The 21,018-nt window shown below is 49.3% G+C and overlaps 8 protein-coding genes across 19 annotated transcripts in view; 4 read left to right on the top strand and 4 right to left on the bottom strand.

Moving 5' to 3' along the window:
- LOC119843336 (butyrophilin subfamily 1 member A1-like) overlaps positions 1–21,018 on the bottom strand; it is a 1,931,986-nt gene that overhangs the window by 544,981 nt on the left and 1,365,987 nt on the right. The window lies entirely within an intron of this gene.
- LOC119843287 (zinc finger protein 850-like) overlaps positions 1–21,018 on the top strand; it is a 1,467,609-nt gene that overhangs the window by 671,347 nt on the left and 775,244 nt on the right. The window lies entirely within an intron of this gene.
- Positions 1–21,018, bottom strand: part of LOC119843274 (zinc finger protein 850-like) — a 1,382,451-nt gene that overhangs the window by 883,983 nt on the left and 477,450 nt on the right. For 2 of the 6 annotated variants that reach the window (XM_043496623.1, XM_043496611.1), the window contains exon 2: positions 13,022–13,109. In XM_043496623.1, coding sequence (XP_043352558.1) covers positions 13,022–13,109 — 88 coding nt within the window. Of the gene's footprint in view, positions 1–77; positions 952–12,334; positions 12,414–13,021; positions 13,110–13,511; positions 13,515–15,914; positions 15,956–21,018 lie in introns of those variants that run through there. The other 4 variants (XM_043496616.1, XM_043496619.1, XM_043496620.1 and 1 more) reach the window with 3 other exon arrangements.
- LOC119843356 (zinc finger protein RFP-like) overlaps positions 1–21,018 on the top strand; it is a 1,128,717-nt gene that overhangs the window by 647,445 nt on the left and 460,254 nt on the right. The gene's annotated exons all lie outside the window — the stretch shown is intronic.
- Positions 1–21,018, top strand: part of LOC119843308 (butyrophilin subfamily 1 member A1-like) — a 910,188-nt gene that overhangs the window by 447,678 nt on the left and 441,492 nt on the right. The gene's annotated exons all lie outside the window — the stretch shown is intronic.
- Positions 1–21,018, top strand: part of LOC119843334 (E3 ubiquitin-protein ligase TRIM39-like) — a 707,078-nt gene that overhangs the window by 344,505 nt on the left and 341,555 nt on the right.
- Positions 1–21,018, bottom strand: part of LOC119843309 (butyrophilin subfamily 1 member A1-like) — an 845,206-nt gene that overhangs the window by 538,473 nt on the left and 285,715 nt on the right. The gene's annotated exons all lie outside the window — the stretch shown is intronic.
- Positions 1–21,018, bottom strand: part of LOC119843327 (E3 ubiquitin-protein ligase TRIM11-like) — a 790,215-nt gene that overhangs the window by 572,640 nt on the left and 196,557 nt on the right.

Below are 21,018 nucleotides of genomic sequence, written 5' to 3'. Positions count from 1 at the left end.
CCTGAAAGGGGGGCCCTTTGCGCAGAGTCGCTTTCCTGCCCGACCCCAGCCCTGTCCCCCAGGGTCTCTCTCCTCACCTGCCGGCTCCAGCTCAGGGGCTGTTAGCAGAGCCCGAGGCTGCCCCTGGGGCTGGGTCCAGCCGCCGAGAAAGTTCCCACGGGGGTGGGCAGGGAAAGGGCTTTGATGAAGGTCTCTCCCAGGCTCAGACCCTGCTGGATAAGAAGCAGCGTCTCATTCTGGGCTCCCAGGTCAAAATGGAGGAGGCAGCAGCTTCTGACCCAGACAGCTCAACTCCAGGGCTGTAATAACAGGAGCAGGGACGGACACACACACTCCAGGGCTGTAATAACAGGAGCAGGGACGGACACACACACTCCAGGGCTGTAATAACAGGAGCACGGACGGACACACACACACACACACACACACCCCGCCTCCTCCTCTCCCATAGCCAGAACCGGAGCCCTCTGGTGGCAACAGCTAATGCCTGAGCCTCCCGATCCCGCCCCTGCAGCCCTCAGGGCCAGGCAGGCAGAGGCGGATCCTATTGGCCCATCCACACCCACCCTCTGCCAGAGCCAGCAGTGACTCCGGTCTGACTCCGGTGTGGCTGAGATCTGAATCCTGCCCGGAAATCAGACCAGGGCCCTGGGCAGCCCCCAACACTCAGGAGACAGACCTCCCAACATCACGGCTTTGTCTTAAAATCATAAATGGGCGGGGGGGGGGGAGAGGCTTGGAAATTTGCCTTCTAGCTTCTGAGCCCTGAGGGGTTAGTCCCCTGATCGCTCCAAATACTTGTTTGACTAGTTTCAGGAGAAAAAAAAAATCCCCACTGCCTGCTGGGCAGGGCAGCCCCTCATCGTCTCGTGGGGCGGAGACGCTGCCTTTGAATCTCTCCCCATCCCTCTGCCTTCTCCCTGCCTCTGTCTCTCCCTTCCCCAGGCAGTCTCCTCACATCCCCCCCTTTCCCTCGCGGTGCCCCCTCCCACCTCTTCCCTCTATTTCAGCCTCTTCCCTTTCAGCCCATAGGTCCTCCCGATTCCCCTGCATGGCCCCATCTTCCCTTCAGTGCAAGCAACCACTGCCCCCCATCCCACCCTGCATCGCCATCGCCATCACCGGCCTCCTATCCCCCCCATCCCGTTCCCCCCGCCTGCCCACACATACCCCTGCACCTCTTCCCTCCTCCCCCGGCAGCCCGGCGGGTCTCTCTTACCTTCCTTCCGAGCGGGGCCCCCCCGGGGCAGGGGCAGGGGCCGGGCCGGGAAGGGGGCCCTGGCCGGGCTGGGGGCTCGGCCCTGGGGGAGGCTCCCGGGGAGCCGCGGGAAGGGCCCGGCTGGAGATTCCCCTCTCCCGGCTGCAGCCAGGGCTCCGGGCTCCCAGCACCAGCCGCCGGGGCTCGGGGATCTCGCCGGGAGCCAGAGTCGCCGCAGCGGCTGCGAGTCACTTCCTGCGGCCGGGCCTGAGCCCCGCGATCGCTCCCAGCCGCTCCTGGGTCCTAGCGATAAACCCATCAAAGGCAGCTGCCTGCCCCAGACCCTGCCCCCTGGGGACCCACCTCCCCTGGGCTCCTGCAGCTTCTCCCAGCCCTATGTAGGCACCCTGCCCAGAAGCCACAGGATCAATGTGGGGACAGAAAGGAGACGTGCAAATCCCGGGGCGAGGGGAGTTTCTATGGAGACTCCAGGTTGTTCCAGAGGATCCCGGGGTGACGGGAGCCGGGGACACTGTGTGTGTGACTCGCTCTGGTAACAGACGGGCACAGGGAGCAGTTGGTCAGAGCTGGTCTCTTGTCTCCACACCAGGCTCCCTGGCTACCAGCCCTGGGCCGGAGCTACCAGCTCTGCTCCCCTGGCTCGGGTCATGGAGCTGTCAGAGCTTTGCCCCTGGGTTCTGCCAGTGACTTGTTGGTCCACATGAACCCACCCTGGGCTCTATTTAAATGCCTTCATGTCTGCCCCCCTCCCAAGGATCCCCTCTGCCCATCTCCCAGCTGGTTCCCCCGTGTGGGCACTGACTGCAGCTCCCCGTCGGGCAACTGGATGTCGGCAACGAAGCTCCTGTTGCTCTGGGTCAGGGACTGGTGCTCTGCCCATTCAGGATTGTCCCCTATTTCCCCCTCATCGTATCCTGGCTCCGCGCTGCACCCCAGAAGTGGTCAGCAGATTTGGCTCCTAAGTGGGGGGGCACAGCCCCCCCAGCTCCCATTGGCCACTGCTCCTGGCCACTGGGAGTGAGGAGCTGGTGCTCAGGGCAGGGGCAGTGCACAGACCCTCATGCTCCCCCTCACACACACACACCTGGGAGCCGGACCTGCTGGCCCCCTTCCAAGGCACAGCGCAGTGCCAGGACAGGTAGGGAGCAGCCTGCCATAGCCCTGCAGCACTGCTGACCGGACTTTTACTGGCTTGGTTGGCAGAGCTGACCGTAGCGGGCAGAGTCCTTTTTCAACTGGGTGTTCCGGTCGAAAACCAGACACCTGTCAACCCTAATGGGAAATGCCAGCCAGAGGGGATTTCCATTGCAGATGAAACATTTTCCCCACCAATCCCTAGAAGAGTCTGAAAAGCTGAAGAATTAGCAGCTCTGGTCTGAGCATGGGCAGCAGGCTTAGCCTCCCCTGGCACAGCCACCACCAGACGCCTGGGCTGTGGTGGTCCCACGTGCATTCTGCTTCTTCTCCTCCCTGCTTCACCCCTTCCCTGAGATCTCTGCCACCCAGGTGCTGCCTTGTGAGTCCCTCCTTGCCTCTTGCCCACTCCACCTCCACAGCCCTGGAGGTTCCCACTGCTCGCTGTGTCCTCCTTGGGGTGGCTTGGGCAAGCGGCTTGGGCTGGTGCTTGGGTTGGCCTGGGGTCAGGCGGGTGCTGGGTCCCGTCCTCCAGCTGTGGGGGGGGGGGGGCTCTCAGGGCTCTGGCGGGTGAGGGGGGCTGCCAGAGGCAGCGCCTCTGGCAGAAGCAGTGGAGCCAGGGTGCTAGGCTCCCCGAAAGGGGGGGGTTACCCGCTGTCCATGGGTATGACACTAAGAGCTCCAGTGTTGAGCAGAAAAGGGTGCATTGTTCTATGAGGGCAATACCTATCAGGCCTGACACACTCCCCACTCTCATGCATTGCTTTCACAGTATTTATCCAGAATGGGTCATGGGAAGTCGCTACTAAAGGCTTATGTTGCACTGTTCCTCATAATCACTGCAAGAAGTGTGGGTAGATGGTCTTTAAGGAACTACGATTATATACCAGAAACTGTTTTAAAGTCTGAATCCAGTCGGGGTTGACAAACCGGTTTTGCCAAACAAAGGGATTTCTTTTCATCTCTCTCGCACAATTCATAGGTAGATGAAGCACTGTAATGAACACAACACAATTGAATGAGTTTATAACATTCAAAAACCAGTTGGAGAACACTTCAATCTCTCTGGTCACTCGATCACAGACCTAAGAGTGGCTATACTTCAACAAAAAAGCTTCAAAAACAGACTCCAACGAGAGACTGCTGAATTGGAATTAATTTGCAAACTGGATACAATTAACTTAGGCTTGAATAGAGACTGGGAATGGATGAGTCATTACACAAAGTAAAACTATTTCCCCATGGTATTTCTCCCTCCCACCCCACCCCCCACTGTTCCTCTGATATTCTTAGGTTTCAGAGTAGCAGCCGTGTTAGTCTGTATTCTCAAAAAGAAAAGGAGTACTTGTGGCACCTTAGAGACTAACAAATTTATTAGAGCATAAGCTTTCGTGAGCTACAGCTCACTTCATCGGATGCATTTGGTGGAAAAAACAGAGTAGAGATTTATATACACACACACAGAGAACATGAAACAATGGGTTTATCATACACACTGTAAGGAGAGTGATCACTTAAGATAAGCCATCACCAACAGCAGGGGGGGGAAGGAGGAAAACCTTTCATCAACCTACCTGCTTGTCACCATGAAAGGTTTTCCTCCTTCCCCCCCCTGCTGTTGGTGATGGCTTATCTTAAGTGATCACTCTCCTTACAGTGTGTATGATAAACCCATTGTTTCATGTTCTCTGTGTGTGTGTATATAAATCTCTACTCTGTTTTTTCCACCAAATGCATCCGATGAAGTGAGCTGTAGCTCACGAAAGCTTATGCTCTAATAAATTTGTTAGTCTCTAAGGTGCCACAAGTACTCCTTTTCTGATATTCTTGTTAACTGCTGGAATTAGCCTACCTGCTTGTCACCATGAAAGGTTTTCCTCCTTCCCCCCCCCTGCTGTTGGTGATGGCTTATCTTAAGTGATCACTCTCCTTACAGTGTGTATGATAAACCCATTGTTTCATGTTCTCTGTGTGTGTGTATATAAATCTCTCCTCTGTTTTTTCCACCAAATGCATCCGATGAAGTGAGCTGTAGCTCACGAAAGCTTATGCTCTAATAAATTTGTTAGTCTCTAAGGTGCCACAAGTACTCCTTTTCTTTTTAAGAATATCGGAGGAACAGTGGGGGGTGGGGTGGGAGGGAGAAATACCATGGGGATGAAGTGAGCTGTAGCTCACGAAAGCTTATGCTCTAATAAATTTGTTAGTCTCTAAGGTGCCACGGGTACTCCTTTTCTTTACACAAAGTAAAACTGTTTCCCCATGGTATTTCTCCCTTCCACCCCACCCCCCACTGTTCCTCTGATATTCTTGTTAACTGCTGGAATTAGCCTACCTTGCTTGTCACCATGAAAGGTTTTCCTCCTTTCCCCCCCCTGCTGCTGGTGATGGCTTATCTTAAGTGATCACTCTCCTTACAGTGTGTATGATAAATCCATTGTTTCATGTTCTCTCTGTGTGTGTATATAAATCTCTCCTCTGTTTTTTCCACCAAATGCATCCGATGAAGTGAGCTGTAGCTCACGAAAGCTTATGCTCTAATAAATTTGTTAGTCTCTAAGGTGCCACAAGTACTCCTTTTCTTTTTGCGAATACAGACTAACACGGCTGCTACTCTGAAACAATTGAAGTCCTGTTTCTATACAGCAGTGGTTCTCAAACAGGGGTACGTGTACACCTGGGGTACACAGAGGTCTTCCAAGGGGACATCAACTCATCTAGATATTTGCCTCATTTTACAACAGGCTACATAAAAAGCACTATCAAAGTCAGGACAAACTAAAATTTAATACAATGACTTGTTTATACCGCTCTATAGACCATACACTGAAATGTAAGTACAATATTTATATTCCAATTGATTTCTTTTTATAAAATTATATGGTACAAATGAGAAAGGAAGCAATTTTTCAGCAATGCTGTGACACTTTTGTATTTTTGTCTTATTTGGTAAGCAAGTAGTTTTTCAGTGAGGTGAAACTTGGGGGTAGACAAGACAAATCAGACTCCTGAAAGGGATACGATGGTTGGGAAAGTTTGAGAGCCACTGGCATATAGACCAACAGAAAGAGCACATTGGAGAACAAATACAGGGAAGTGGGGGAGAGAGCACTTGAGCGGTTTACTGGACTATACCTGGGGAACAAGAACCGCACCCTGCAATCCTTCAGGAAGCAAACAGGAGAGCATGTTTTGCATTCATGAAAAGGGGGATCCCAGCGATGATGGCTGGTGACCCTGGGAGAATGCTTTAGCCACGGATTTTACTTGTTAAAGTTAAACTCAGACTGTCTCAATCCCGATATACCTGGTGTTTGTATGTGTAACCTGTTGGTCTTATTGCTTTGTTGATAAAGTCCTGTTTGTTTTCACTAAAACTATATCTCAGTGCAGTGATGTTATATTGGCACTGACCCTCAATTGAATCAAACAAACTTGTATTGTCCCTTTGGGGACAGCTTACCTGGGAATTTCTGAGTGTCCAGTGGAGAGGGGCTGGACACTACATAAGGACACGTCAGAGGAGCTGGAGGAAAAGGTTATGTCTAGTGTGAACCTGCAAGGCAAAGTAAGGACTGGCAAAGCCCTGTGGAGTTTGTATGAGGAGCTAAAAGTCTGGAGGTGACAGGCAGGGTGAACTGACACCCAGTTCAGCAGAAGCACGTCTCCCTCATGCTGAGGCTGGGGGGGGAGGGGGGGAACAAGGAGATTCACAGTCTGGGACATCTGGAGGAAACATCACAGTCAGAACCTGCAGTGTGAGGAGCTCAGGGATGGTGAAATAACACCTCCCAGGGGCTTAAAAAAGAAAAGAAACAACCCACCCACCTCCCATGCTGGGGATTCCACAAGCTCCCTTTGAAGCTATTCCAGAGCTTAAATACCTGCATGATTAGAAAGTTTTCCTAATCTCTAACCTAAATCTCCCTTGCTGCAGTTTAACACTTTTTACTTCTCATCCTCCCTTCAGTGGCCACAGAGCACAACTGATCCCCAGTCTCTATAAGAACCCTTAGCAAGGCTGCAGACCATTGCCAGTCTGCTTTTCTCAAGACTAATAGACCCACTTTTTTAAATCTTCCTCCACAGGTTGGGTTTTCTAAATCTTTGGTCATTTTCTTTTGCCCTCCAGGGGGCTTGATCCAATTTGTCCTCCTCTTTCCTAAAGTGTGGTGCCCAGAACTGGACACAGGACTCCAGCTGAGGCCTCCCCAGGACCAAGCAGAGCGGGACAATGACCTCCTGCAACTGACATAAAACACTCATGTTACTACACCCCAGAATGATACCAGCCTTTTCCCCAGCTGCGTCAATAGGTGACAGCCAGACAGCATTTAAGTGAGTCCATTAAAGCCCATTCCCGCTCACCCACATTATTCAAGAAAAGGGACATTGGGAGTTTGAGAAACTAAATTCTACTTTGTTCTTTTCAAAGCAAGAAATAAAAGCTGAATTCCCCACACCCCGAAAATCCAATGCCCAGCTCAGCATGGTGCATTTCACCCACAGCCCAGCACATTGCTGCTCCGGCCACACATGGTCCCCAGGGAAAGAGGAACAAGTTAAAGCTAGTAGAAAAACCACTCACAATCCATGAGAGAGGCATTTGCCCTCCCTCCTCCTCTCAGTAATGGGGAGACACTGACCCCTCTCCACATCAGTCCTTTTGGGGCTTAATTTGTAGCACTTTAGAGTTCAAGGATGACTTCACCCAGCACTCGTAGGACATTTCCTCTCTCTGGGACTTGTGCAGTGAGTTCACAGTTCTCAGCCTCACAAGAGCAAAGAGTGCCCTTTCATGGCCCTGGCCAACCACCCTCCCTCTCCCCATCCTGACTGTATCTCACATGTCTGCAGGGATCAGGCTGTCACTTCCTTCCCCATTTCTATCTCTGACTCTCGGAATGCATATCCAGCACTCGTCCTAAAGAGTTTTTGCAGATAGATGTTGATCATTTTCATTGTTCAAAGAACAAGAAAATCTCATGACAAAGGCCAGGGAAATATGAAGAGAAAATCAGAAAGGACTGTTTTGTCAAATGACCATTTGTCTTTTGAAGTCCCCAAGAAATCTGAGCTACATCCTGTCAAACTAATTTAGTGTCAAAATACGTGACAGAACAGCCTTCATCAAAAAGAGAAAAACCCACAAACCAGGGTGGGCTACAAACCACTTTCCCATTCATGAAGTGAAATCCCAGAGAATCTTAAGACTCAAAATCTGGAGAACAATTTTACCCATTTCCTTCTGAACAGGCCAAACCTTCTTTACTCAGCACCACCGCATTATTTGGCTGTGTTATTGACAAAAGTTTTAGCATCATCATAATAAAAGAAAAAGGAAAAAAAGACAAACCTAACCAAAAACTTCCTGTCTAGAAATGATCTGGATTTGGCGCAAAAAACTCCAGATGCCACTTTATCAATAGATGGAGACTGGGATTGAAGCTCAAACTGTGCTTTGGGGTTCATTTGAATTCCCCCTTCAGAAATTCTTGTGGCACCTTAGAGACTAACAAATTTATTTGAGCATAAGCTTTCGTGAGCTACAGCTCACTTCATCGGATGCATTTGTTAGTCTCTAAGGTGCCACAAGTACTCCTTTTCTTTTTGTGAATACAGACTAACACGGCTGCTACTCTGAAACCTGTCATTATGCAAGGCACTGAATTTAGCTGTATAGAGTGGAAATCTATCAACTTCATGAAAAAACTCGTACAGATACAGACAGACATCATCTTCCTCTCCAAGTCCACCGAATGTATCCGATGAAGTGAGCAGTAGCTCACGAAAGCTTATGCTCAAATAAATTTGTTAGTCTCTAAGGTGCCACAAGTACTCCTTCCCTTCAGGAATGTGACATTTTCTTTTCGAGTCCTCTGGCGCCCGATTGAGGATCAAAGAAATCAAAGTGTGATTCCTAAGCATGGTGGGCAAAGGACACTGTGGTAAATGACACACATGAAACGGGAGGGGTAGAAAGGGAAAAGGATAAACTCTCCATGGCTTGGGCAGAGGCTGCTCTGTCAAAGAAAATGCGTGAGGTAGATGGGTGAGGAGGGAATCCCCCAGGCTCACCCCGTCCCTCTCAAACAACACAGAAGGTAAAACACCACATTATTTTACTAGCCCTGCTCCAGCTCTTTGAAAATCTATTGAATCCTGGTGTATAAGGGAGAAACTGCACCAAAAATTAAATGCTTTTCACCATAAACTAGAGGAATGTGAGGATGTCTGTAAATGAGACAATCTCACTGCAAAGGGGGCACTTAGTGACTCTAACAATCACTTTGCTAATGGGGGATTGGAATAAACTGCTCAGGGTCAGTCTAGACAAGAAAAAGGGGTGGGGGAACAAAGGAGATGCCCTAGCTAATCCTAACCACTTTTCCTGCCCTAGACAGACACTTGGAGGCTGATATTATCACTCCCCATTTATTCCCCCTTCTGTCAGGCACAGATTTGTCTAAGGTCACCCCTAAAGCTGCTGACAGAGTTGGGAATAGATCTTAGGTCTCCTGGGTCCCAGGCCAGTGCTCTATTCATTAGGCAACATTGCTTCCCTCTCAGAGGCTGATACTGCAGTAGCAGAGGTGGGAAATCCAGGCTTCCAAGAAAAGGCCCTATGGGAATCAAGCCCTCCTAGTGGTGCTGCCTGAATGCAGCGGGTGCAGGGAGAGGGGGCAGAGGGGTTAATGAGGAGAGGCAGCACCTCGCTACCCCTGTGCTCTCCCCCGCCTCTTATCCCATAATCCCCACACACTTGATAGCCCCAGCACCCAGTTCCCCCTGCTTCCCAGCTCCACCACCCCCAACGCTTCAATCCCCAGTTTCCTCCCCAGAACCCATCAGCCTGGTCCCTTAACTTCTGATCTCCTACAGCCCAGGGCCATGGGTGATTTGGGGAGAGGAGGTTACCAGCCCCCAGGGACACTCCCCCTGCAGGGAACAGCTCCAGGTAAGTGGGGGAGTCCAGCCGGGGGACTGGTGGAAGATGGGCGGTGGAGACAGGGGTCTAGAGTGAAGGTGCTGGCCCAAGTGTCCTCCTCCTCATCTCCATGGCAGGTGGATCCCGTCTGGGAGGGGAAAGGAGAGGGGGGAACTTCAGCCAGGCAGAGGGAGCAGCTGGAGGAGTTTCTCTCTCTCCCATCCCCCACCTTTGGCCCATCAGCTCAGCAGCCAGGGCTGCAGCAGGGAGGAGGGGCTGATGGGGGCTTCTCCTCCTCTGCCTGGGGTTTGCTTAGACCAGGCAGAGCCAGAGGGTCACTGACCAGCTGCTGCTCGGCTGCTGCTGGATCCTCACCCCAGCGATGGGCAGCTGGGTCCTTGGGAGCCAAACGCCCCTGATGTGTGTGGGAACGAGGAAATGGGTTTGTCACCATGGCAAGCCCAGTTAGGGTCCTGAGACAATTTCCCTGCTGTATGGGGGAGTCTCTGATGTCCAATATGGTGTTAGCTCCACTTGGAGCATTTTCCACACTGAGAACATCTCAGAGGTTTCTTCCCTATGCGAATTTGTGGATCCCTGATACTCCGGGAGCAGCAAATGAATCTTCCCCCACATTGAAGGTCTCTCTGTTGTGTTGATCACTGATGTGTGAAGTCAAATTGAATCTTCTCCTGCAGTCAAGCTATTCGTAGGGTTGCTCTCACCCTTGTGAATTATCTGATGTTTGGTAAGCGCTGAGCTCTTAATGAAGTTTTTCCCATACTCAAGGCATTTATAGGATCTCTCTCCTGTGTGGATTCTTCCATGTTTAATAAGGGTTGTACTTTCCTTAAAACTTTTCCCACACTCAAGGAATATGCAAGATCTCTCTCCAGTGTGGGTTTGCTGATGAATAATAAGGTTTGCACTGAAATGAAATCTTTTCCCACAGTCAAGGCATTTGTAAGGTTTCTTTTCATTGTGACTTGTCTGCTGGACTGTGGTTTCCTTGGGATCCTTGCATCCTCCGCCACGTTGAAAGGATTCATCCAGTTTCTTCCCAGGATAGTTTCCCAGCTGCATCGCTGATCTGTGTTGATCTCCCCAGGCATTTCCTGGTTCTAAATACTGGGAAAAATTCCCTTTGACTCTTCTGAAAAAAGTCTTCTGCAGTTCCACTTTCCAGGACCTTCCTCCTGCTGATTCTCCTCCTTGTTCTCACTCACTGTCCTATCACGTGCTGGGAGTGAGAGAATACACACAGGAGTCACTGCCTGTGCTGGGGGGAAATAGCAAAGAGGGAAAACACAACACAGTGACTGCTGGGGAGATGGAGACACTGGATTCTGCCTCCACATCCCACCCAAACACTCCCAGGGAAGGAAAGTTAGGGAGGAAATTCCCGACAACTAACAGGATGGGTGGGAAGCCGTGACTGATATTTTCCTTAATAATACCACACAGGCTGACTGCAGCCCTGACCTGGGTGAGATGGGGCAGAACTAAGGTGTCGCTGTTAGCAGGCTGGCTTGCAGCACAACTGAGACAATTGCTGGTAAAAGCATTTTATTTCTGATTATACAGTCATATATATACGATAGTTGTTTATCCTTTTTACAATTCATTATCCAATGTTCTTATCTTAGTGTTTCATTATTCTGCTGTGCTGGAAATTAGAAGTTGCTTCTCATGCCATTAGCTTTGTAGTGTAGCCAAATTCCCAACGTTTATAATCTTGTTTACTTCGCAAAAAGAAAAGGAGTACTTGTGGCACCTTAGAGACTAACAAATTTATTAGAGCATAAGCTTTCGTGAGCTACAGCTCACTTCATCGGATGCATTTGGTGGAAAAAGCAGAGGAGAGATTTATATACACACACACACACAGAGAACATGAAACAATGGGTTTATCATACACACTGTAAAGGAGAGTGATCACTTAAGATAAGCCATCACCAGCAGCAGGGGGGGGAAAAGGAGGAAAACCTTTCATGGTGACAAGCAAGGTAGGCTAATTCCAGCAGTTAACAAGAATATCAGAGGAACAGTGGGGGGTGGGGTGGGAGGGAGAAATACCATGGGGATATAGTTTTACTTTGTGTAATGACTCATCCATTCCCAGTCTCTATTCAAGCCTAAGTTAATTGTATCCAGTTTGCAAATTAATTCCAATTCAGCAGTCTCTCGTTGGAGTCTGTTTTTGAAGCTTTTTTGTTGAAGTATAGCCACTCTTAGGTCTGTGATCGAGTGACCAGAGAGATTGAAGTGTTCTCCAACTGGTTTTTGAATGTTATTGTTTACTTCGTTACTCATGACCCGTGGGGTAGCTTTATGCTCTGCCAAACTCTGATATCTTCCATTGACAAATTCTTCCTTAGAACATTTGATAGTCTCCATCTCCCACACTAAGGGCTCTCGCTTATGGCACATTTTGGGAGTCCCAGCTTTTTCCTTCATTTCTTTCATTTTTCCTTCATTCACCGGATGTTTCTATCTCAGTTTCCCTGAGTCCACACCTGTGCAGGTGGCTCTTGGGCTCTCCTTTTCCTCGGCTGCCTGGAGAGTCAGGACCCACAGCTCTTTCCCTTGTTCCAGCCGGGCGATCAGGTCAGGTTTGGGAATGGAGAATCCTGTGAAGAGGAGGTAATAAGGCAATGTCAAGGTGCACGGAGATGTGCTCTGGGGGACTTGCTGACACACACACCTTGGGTGTTAAACTCCTGCCTCTATCCAAGCCTGCTGCAGCGAGAGCCCTCCCCACGGATAGAGCTAGTCCCAGATTAACGCTGTATGAAGGAGAAATGATACATGCCGGGCAATACCCTGCTTCTGGCCCCTTGAAAGCTGCAGAGAATTATCCTGTCCATTAGGTTTCTGACTCTCCTGTTCCCTCGAAACACAAATGGAGATGAAAGTGTCTCTCACAAATCACAATGGAGCTGTGGACTATGCAGCCCTCCCCCCGCAGTACAACTGACCAGGGAAGAACCTGACCAGAATCAGACAAGCAGACCCCACAGCTTCTAACAGCTCAGGGCCCCCGAATCCCTTACCCAGCGAGGTCACCGTCTCATAGTTCTCCTGCATGACGTCCCTGTAGAAGGCTCTCTGAGTGGGGTCCAGCAGAGCCCCCTGCCCCTGGGTGAAATACACAGCCACCTCCTCGAAGGTCACCGGCATCTGAAACAACAAGAGTCCCCCTCTCAGCACCTGCTGCCCCAGCCACAATCCCACTAGTCACAGGAGAGGAGGTCCAGAAAAGCAGAATCCTTCCCTCACTCTAATCAGAGCAGCCAGGAGTCTTCAGCGGTGGGGAGAAGGTGAGAGCTTCTTGTCCCCCCAACAGACAGAGCAGGGCAGAGTCTTCTCATTTCCCACACGCCTGCCAACCACAGGCTGATACCGGAAGCAGAGCTCTGAGCCGGGCACAGGGACAGGAATCCCGACAGCTTCCCTTCGTATTTCACAGCAGCCTCTGGCCAGTGGGTCAGGCTGCAGCTCTGGGAGTCTGGTCAGGTTTCCCAGCCCTGCCCAGGTTTTTGATTTGGGGTTTTTTTTTGTTTTTTTTTTTTGTTTTTTTTATTTACTTTTTCAGATATGGGGGATGTCCATGAAAATCAGGTCCCAGATTGAACGTGCCCCAGCCGGTTTATCACATCCTGTCCCCCTCTCTGCCTCGCCCTGTGTGTTTCCTACCCCTCCCCACACACACATCCTGCAGCTCCCTGAAAATCCCCTAACTGAGCTGGCTCCATCACAGCCATTTCCCTTCCCTGAACCCTGGAAGACGGGACGATCTGGAGCGAAACGTGGACGCGATTCCTCAGCCTGTCAGGGCGAAAGCGGGGATGGGGGAGGTTTCAGAAGGGGCTTGAGTCCATGTCACACCCCACTCCCAGCCTGGCTCTCTCCCTGCACACAAACACTCTGGACTCTGCCACGCTGGGAAAACCCTCAGTCACTTTATCACAGTGTAGACCCAGTCCCTCCCACCAGGGATGAACCCCTGGGGGCACTTTTAAACTCTCCCAGGGACAGAGTCCTGTAGCTAATGAATTTAGTTGATCGTTCATTTATTGTGAGATGTTATGATTAGTTATGTCATATATAATCATTGTATGTTAAATAGAATTCAACTGTAGGATTATAAAAGCATAAGACTGATTACTAGTAGAAGGGATAGGTATGCATTAGGTATCTAAGTAAGTAGGATTGAAATGCAAGGCCTACCGGCTGAGGCCTGTAAGATTTTACCTTAGCCATACTACGGCTTGGAGCTAAGAAATGCTGACATAAGTAAGACACCGAAGAATGACCCGATGCCACAAGATTATGGCCAAAGATGTACCAGTGAGTAATATTGTGAAACATTAGCCGAAAGATTAATTTTAAATCACAAAAATGCTGTAATGGTACATGTGTTTCCAACATGTATCTTAAGCACAGGATCTAAGTTATGCGTCAGTGCTAATAAGAATAAAGAAAACCTACCTGACCCATAGAAATTGGGGTTCCTTGTGTTTCTGAGGGACCCCAGAGTAATAAGAACAAAGGGGGTTGACACTTTCATGTGCAAAATGTAGGTATGGTCAGAATCACATTATAAAAAAAGGGTGCCCAGTTTAGGAAAATTGAGTTTCCCATGGGAAACCCCAGCAGGAACCATCCCTCTATTGATGATCAATCCATGAGAGACCCAACAGATTCTAAGTTTCTTCCCGGGATAGTTTCCCAGCTGCATCTCTGATCTGTGTCGATCTCCCCAGGCATTTCCCTGTTCCAAGCACTGGGAAATATTCCGTTCAGCTCTTCTCAAAACCATCTCCTGTGATTCCACTTTCCCAGAACCTTCCTCCTGCTGATTCTCCTCCTTGTTCTCACTCACTGTCCTATCACCTGCTGGGAGAGAGAGAACCCAGACAGGAATCACTGCCTGTGCTGGGGAGAAAGGACAGAAAGGGGAATAGCAATGAGGGAAAACACTATACAGTGACTGTTGGGGAGATGGAGACACTGGATTTTGCCTCCACATCCCATCCAAACACTCCCAGGGAAGGAAACTCAGGGAGGAAATTCCCAATAGTTAACAGGATGGGTGGGAAGCCGTGATTGATATTTGCCTTCTGCTGACACCTGCTGACTGCAGCCCTCACCTGGGTGAGATGGGGCAGAACTGAGGGCTCTCGCTCATGCCACATTTTGGGAATCCCAGCTTTTTCCTTCACTCACAAGATGTTTCTGTCTCAGTTTCCCTGACTCCTCATCTGTGCAGGTGCCTCTCAGACTCTCCCTTTCCTCACCAGCCTGGAGACCCGGGACCCATGGCTGTTCCCCTTGTTCCAGCCGGGCGATCAGGTCAGGTTTGGGAATGGGGAATCCTGCACAGAGGGTGAAATCAGGCAAGTTCAGGGCACATGGAGCATTGGTAGAGTATTTGTCACATGGAACATTTCCTGACTCTAACCTGAGCCTACATGGGACTATGGTAACTCCGACGCTTTGGGAGCAGCAGATATCTGGGGGAGGGTTGTTGTCATGCCCTCACTAGGAGTTCTCAGGGTAGATGAGCTCTGGGGGACTTTCTGGCATACGCAGCTCTGGTGTTAAACACCTGCCTATTTCCAAACCAGCACATTGGTGCTGGATCTAGCAGTGCTGGAGGAGCTGCCGCACTCCCTGGCTTGAAGTGGTTTCTATTATATCCAGGGCTTACAGTTTGGTTCAATGGCTCTCAGCCGCTCATTGTAGAGATTGTCCCAGCACCCCTGAGCCTGCAGCACCAAGAGCCCGCCCCAGGGATGGAGCTAGTCCCAAGAGGACCGGTGAACGGTGTGTGAAGGAGAAATAACCAAGGCAGGGCAATCCCCTGCTTCTGGCCCCTTGAAAGCTGGAGAGATGAGGATGAATTAGCCTGTCCATTAAGTTTCTGCCTCCCCTGTTCCCTTGAAGGGAGTATGGAAAGGAACATCTCTCTCACAGTGGAGCTGTGTTTCAGAGTAGCAGCCGTGTTAGTTTGTATTAGCAAAAAGAAAAGGAGTACTTGTGGCACCTTAGAGACTAACAAATTTATTAGAGCATAAGCTTTCGTGAGCTACAGCTCACTTCATCGGATGCATTGCAGTGGAGCTTTGGACTCTACCAGCGGTTCTCAAACTTTTTCTCTCTGAGGCCCCCCCAACATGGTATAAAAACGCCACAGCCCACCTCTGCCACACCAACTGATTTTCTGCATATAAAAGCCAAAACCAGCATTCGGGGTAGCAAGCAGGGCAATTACCTGGGTTCCCACGCCACATGGGGCCCCACAAAGCTAAGTTGCTCAGGCTTTAGCTCCAGCCCCATGCAGTGGGGCTTCCACTTTATGCCCTGGGCCCCAGCAAATCTAATGCCAGCCCTGCTTGTCAGCCACCCTGAAACCTGGTGAAACCCACAGGGGCCACTGGTTGAGAAGCACTGCAGTTTGTGACCCATTCCTTCCTAATCCAACTGAGCAGAGTCAGAAATGCAGATTTTACAGCTTATAATAGCTGAGGACACAGGAAACCCTTACCTAGCGAAGTCATTGTCTCGTAATTCTCCTGCATAACATCCCTGTAGAGAGCTCTCTGAGCGGGCTCCAGCAGAGCCTCCCACCCCTGGGTGAAATACACAGCCACCTCCTCGAAGGTCACCGGCATCTGGAACAACAAGAGTCCCCCACTCAGCACCTGCTGCCCCAGCCACAATCCCGCTAGTCATGGGGGAGGTGGCCCAGGAAAACAGAATCCCACCCCCGCCCTGCTCAGAGCAGCCAGGAGGCTTCAGGGGGTGGGAGAAGGTGAGAGCTCCTTGTCCCCCCAGCAGGCGGAGCAGGGCAGGGTCTTCTCATTTCCCACTCGCCTGCCAGCCACAGGCTGAGACGGGAAGCCGAGCTCTGAGCCGGGGACAGGGACAGGAATCCCGGCAGCTTCCCTTCGTATTTCACAGCAGCCTCTGGCCAGTGGGGTCAGGCTCCAGCACTGGGAGTCTGGCCGGTTTTCCCAGCCCTGCCCGGGGGGTGTTTCCTGATTCAGAAAAGGGAGAATGTTTCCCCCCCACACCCGTGCCAATGGGCCTGTTCTGCACGGCGCGGGCTGGCTCCCCCGGCCCCGCACACACCGGGAGCGGGCGATGTGGTGTAGTAAATTGCTCTGGATAGGAATGTGCTACTTACTGTGTCCTGAGCATGCTCAGTACATCTGCTGAAGCCGCTGCCCTTCACCCTGCCCTTATTAGCCAGTAAGATTCTGCAGGTGGCTTTTGACAGGGGTTAAAAAGTGGCAAAGGGGCGAATCGGAGCGGAGGGGGGGGGCAGGGTTTGAGCAGGGGGTGGAAATTTACTGGTCGGGGGGTCAAGCAGCTAGAGGCAGCATTAGGAGAGGGGCTAAAGGACGAAATCGGGGATGGGGGGCAGGAGGCGGAGTTAAACCCAGGAGGGAGGCGCTGGCAGAGGGTGTCAGAGGGCAAAACCCAGCACAGGCAGGGGCAGAGGGGTAGCAGTTACCCCAGTGGTACTGAGACACCAGTGCTTTGCAAAATAGTTTGCTGGGGGGCGGGGGAGAGGCTTTTTTATTTGAGCAAAGGGGCTTTTTCGTATGGTCGCATGAACTGAGCATGCTCAGAAACGTCTGCTGAGGCCACTGCCCTTCACCCTGCCCTTATTAGCAGTAAAAATCTGCTGACTGCTATTTACAGGGGTTAAAAAGTGGCAAAGGGGCGAATGGGAGCAGGGGGGTGGCCAGGGTCTGAGCAGGGGGTGGAAATTGACTGATCAGGGGGGTCAAGCAGCTGGAGGCAGTATTAGGAGAGGGGCTAAAGGGCAAAATCAGGTCTGGGGTGTGGAGCAGGAATTAAGCCCAGGGGTGAGGTGCTGGCAGAGGGTGTCAGAGGGCAAAACCCGCCACAGGCAGGGGCACAGGGGGTAACAGTTACCCCAGTGGGACTGAGACACCAGTGTTTGCAAAAATGGTGGGGGGCAAAGGGGCTTTTTAATTTCCCCTCTCACAGACAGCACCTCTCAGCATCGGCTTCCCAGGGCTGGGTTCTTAAAGGCACAGGTATCCCAATGCCTAGTCAATGCAGCTCCTCTTTGTCTGATCTAACCTACTGAGGCTATGTCTACACTACAAAGTTCAAAGTGCTGCCGCGGGTGCCAATGCTCCTGGTAATCCACCTCAACGATGGGATTAGCTCCGAGCACTGGGAGCCGAGCCTGTCCACACTAGCGCTTTAAAGTGCTCAAACTTGCTGCGCTCGGGGGAGGGAGGTGATTTTTCACACCCCTGAGCCAGCAAGTTAGAGCGCTTTAACTGCCAGTGTAGATAATCCCTGAGACTTAATTCAGCGAAACATTTTATATATATCCCCTCAGAAACAAAGAATCCGTTATCACTGTATCTGAATGCATAGAGTCTCTGAGCAGGTTTCAGAGTAGCAGCCGTGTTAGTCTGTATTCGCAAAGAGAAAAGGAGGACTTGTGGCACCTTAGAGACTAACAAATTTATTAGAGCATAAGTTTTCGTGAGTTACAGCTCACTTCATCGGATGCATTTGGTGGAAAATACAGGGGGGAGAGTGATATACACACACAGAGAACATGAAACAATGGGTTTTATCATACACACTGTAAGGAGAGTGTTCACTTAAGATGAGCCATCACCAGCAGCAGGGGGGGGGAAAGGAGGAAAACCTTTCATGGTGACAAGCAAGGTAGGCTATTTCCAGCAGTTAACAAGAATATCTGAGGAACAGTGGGGGGTGGGGTAGGGGGGAGAAATAACATGGGGAAATAGTTTTAATTTGTGTAATGACTCATCCTTTCCCAGTTGCTATTCAAGCCTAAGTTAATTGTATGCAGTTTGCAAATTAATTCCAATTCAGCAGTCTCTCGTTGGAGTTTGTTTTTGAAGCTTTTTTGTTGAAGGATAGCCACTCTTAGGTCTGTAATCGAGTGACCAGAGAGATTGAAGTGTTCTCCAACTGGTTTTTGAATGTTATAATTCTTGACGTCTGATTTGTGTCCATTCATTCTTTTACGTAGAGACTGTCCAGTTTGACCAATGTACCTGGCTGAGGGGCATTGCTGGCACATGATGGCATATATCACATTGGTAGATGCGCAGGTGAACGAGCCTCTGATAGTGTGGCTGATGTGATTAGGCCCTATGATGGTGTCCCCTGAATAGATATGTGGACAGAATTGGCAACGGGCTTTGTTGCAAGGATAAGTTCCTGGGTTAGTGGTTCTGTTGTGTGATGTGTGGTTGCTGGTGAAGTCACCTACTACAGGACAGGCCCAACAAAGAAAATAACAGAACGCCACTAGCCATCACCTTCAGCCCCCAACTAAAACCTCTCCAACGCATCATCAAGGATCTACAACCTATCCTGAAGGACGACCCATCACTCTCACAGATCTTGGGAGACAGGCCAGTCCTTGCTTACAGACAGCCCCCCAGTCTGAAGCAAAGACTCACCAGCGACCACACACCACACAACAGAACCACTAACCCAGATGTTTATTCTGTTGGATCATCTGACTTCCATGCTGACTGAATTTCTGGCCTAGTGTCAAAACTTTGTTTTGAGTCACATTTTTGCAACTGTTACTTTGCCTCTCAGTCTAGCCCTTAGTGTTTTTCCGCATGCCATTGTGTACAACGTGATTCTCAAATATTCAATAAAGGCAGTATACTATCTTCTATAATGTCTTTCTCCCTGGAAAAAAATCTATTGTAATTTTTGCAGAAAATTAGAACTGCCATCGTGGGTCAGACCAATAGTCTGCCTAATCTAGTATCCTGTCTTGACCAATGCCAGATGCTTCTAAGGGAATGATCAGACCAGGCAATGACTCAGTGAACCATCCCATTGTCCACTCCCAGCATCTGGCAGTCAAAGGATGGTTTAGGGACATGCAGAGCATGGGCCTGCATCCCTGATTATCTTGGCTAATAGCCAATGTACTTACTTATCCTGAGGGACTGATCTAATTCTTTGTTCAACCCATTCATAGTTTTGCCTTTCCAAATATAATGAACCCACATCTACAACCCCAAGATAGCTTTACAACCACAAGAATTCTAAAAACATGAGTTGTACCCCCTTGAGTCAAGAAATTTTAATAAATAAATGATACCTTTTTTTTATGTGCCTCTTTGTTCCTGAGACTGTAAAGTGCAGTAAGGCCAGTTCCATTGCCTAGAGCCTAAACACCTGAATGAATCTTAGTTTACCCTCATACTCTTCCTGTTACCTCTCCCAAACATTTAATATACTAAGGCCATATCTACACTTTAAGTGTGGGTTAACTCATTATGTCAGCATAGAGTCACTATGGTTACTATGTCACTTGTGTGCATGCCTCCTGGACTCCCTGCCTCAGCGGTCAGGGTACTCACCAGAAGCACTTGTATAGATTCAGAGTGAGGTGCACCATGAATAGATATCCCACTGTATTTTGGGAAGCTTTGGTTTGGCAGCATATGCTGGGTACCAAACAGGTCAGATGGGTGGTTGTGGCCATGGGATCCAACTTCTTATAATGCATTGTTAACCATCCACTAATTTTATATGTATCCCATATATAAACATATACATAATGTTTACACCTTTTTTTTCTAAACCCACAAATCTGCCTGGCTCACCTCACTGTCTGCCATCTCACACAGAATCATGGAGCTTGCTTGGCTCTGCACTATCATCATGAGCGTTTGCTCCTTTACTATTTGCAGATCAGCAAACATACATGTGAAGTGTGACATTATACTCTATATTCTTTATGAAAATATGCTTATGATATGGATATGACATAGCTAATATATACTTTATGCAAGACGGCTGATGTGGGGTATCATTGCAAAACTTAAGACCTATTGACTGTGTTTATCCAACCTATATGCATGTAACGTTTGTATTTGAGGCTAGAAATATTGACCATGTCTCTGTATTTCAAATGTGCTGTGTTGGATGAGGCCAGACAATGTTAGTGGCTTATTGAAGGAATGCACGAAGACGTAAAGATTACCTCAGGAGCTGCGTGCAATAGGAACCTCTGAACGATAGTGCTATACAATGGGAATTACTTGACCAAGATCAAATACCTCTACACAGTGGGTGCTATTTGACCCAGGTCACAGCACAAGAGCCTTCCAGAAAGTGAGGGGAAGAAAGTAAAGGTGGACAATGACAGCCTACAAGAACAACCAGAAACACCTGAGGTACAAAGACTGAACAGTGAGAAGTGATTGTCCCAGCAATCTGGATAATGAGAAGACAGACACTTCAGCTCAGCATACTGAGAATGAGAAGGATCTGACATTATCAACCACTGAAGAATAATCCAGGTGTGTCTAATATATCTTGTGTCCCCATTATACAGACATAGCCCTTTTTCTCACTGCTAATAAAACTAATGAAAACAACACAAGACAAGTTAAGTTTTAACAGTGAAGACAAAGGCTAAAGAAAATGTCTCAAAAGTTAAATGAGAGAGCAATGAGGTGACGTGAATACCACAGTTTTGAGTGTAATTTTTGTGGTGATACCTCTTTGCTCCTTCTGTGTGTGTAACAGTGACAGAGGTGGAAGTCTGCATAAAGCATAATGGTAGATTTTCTGCCTGTGACCTTGCTTTCCAAAGGAATTAAGTATTTCACATACTATTTATAATGCTTTTCACTACTCTCAATGTTTTGTGTGCATTCAGTGTTTTTTTTTA

Source organism: Dermochelys coriacea, chromosome 14 (genome assembly GCF_009764565.3).
Source record: "Dermochelys coriacea isolate rDerCor1 chromosome 14, rDerCor1.pri.v4, whole genome shotgun sequence".
In the NCBI taxonomy this organism is placed as follows: Eukaryota; Metazoa; Chordata; order Testudines; family Dermochelyidae; genus Dermochelys; species Dermochelys coriacea.
Note: the sequence above shows the minus strand (reverse complement) of the source record. Positions and strands in the feature narration are given on the sequence as shown.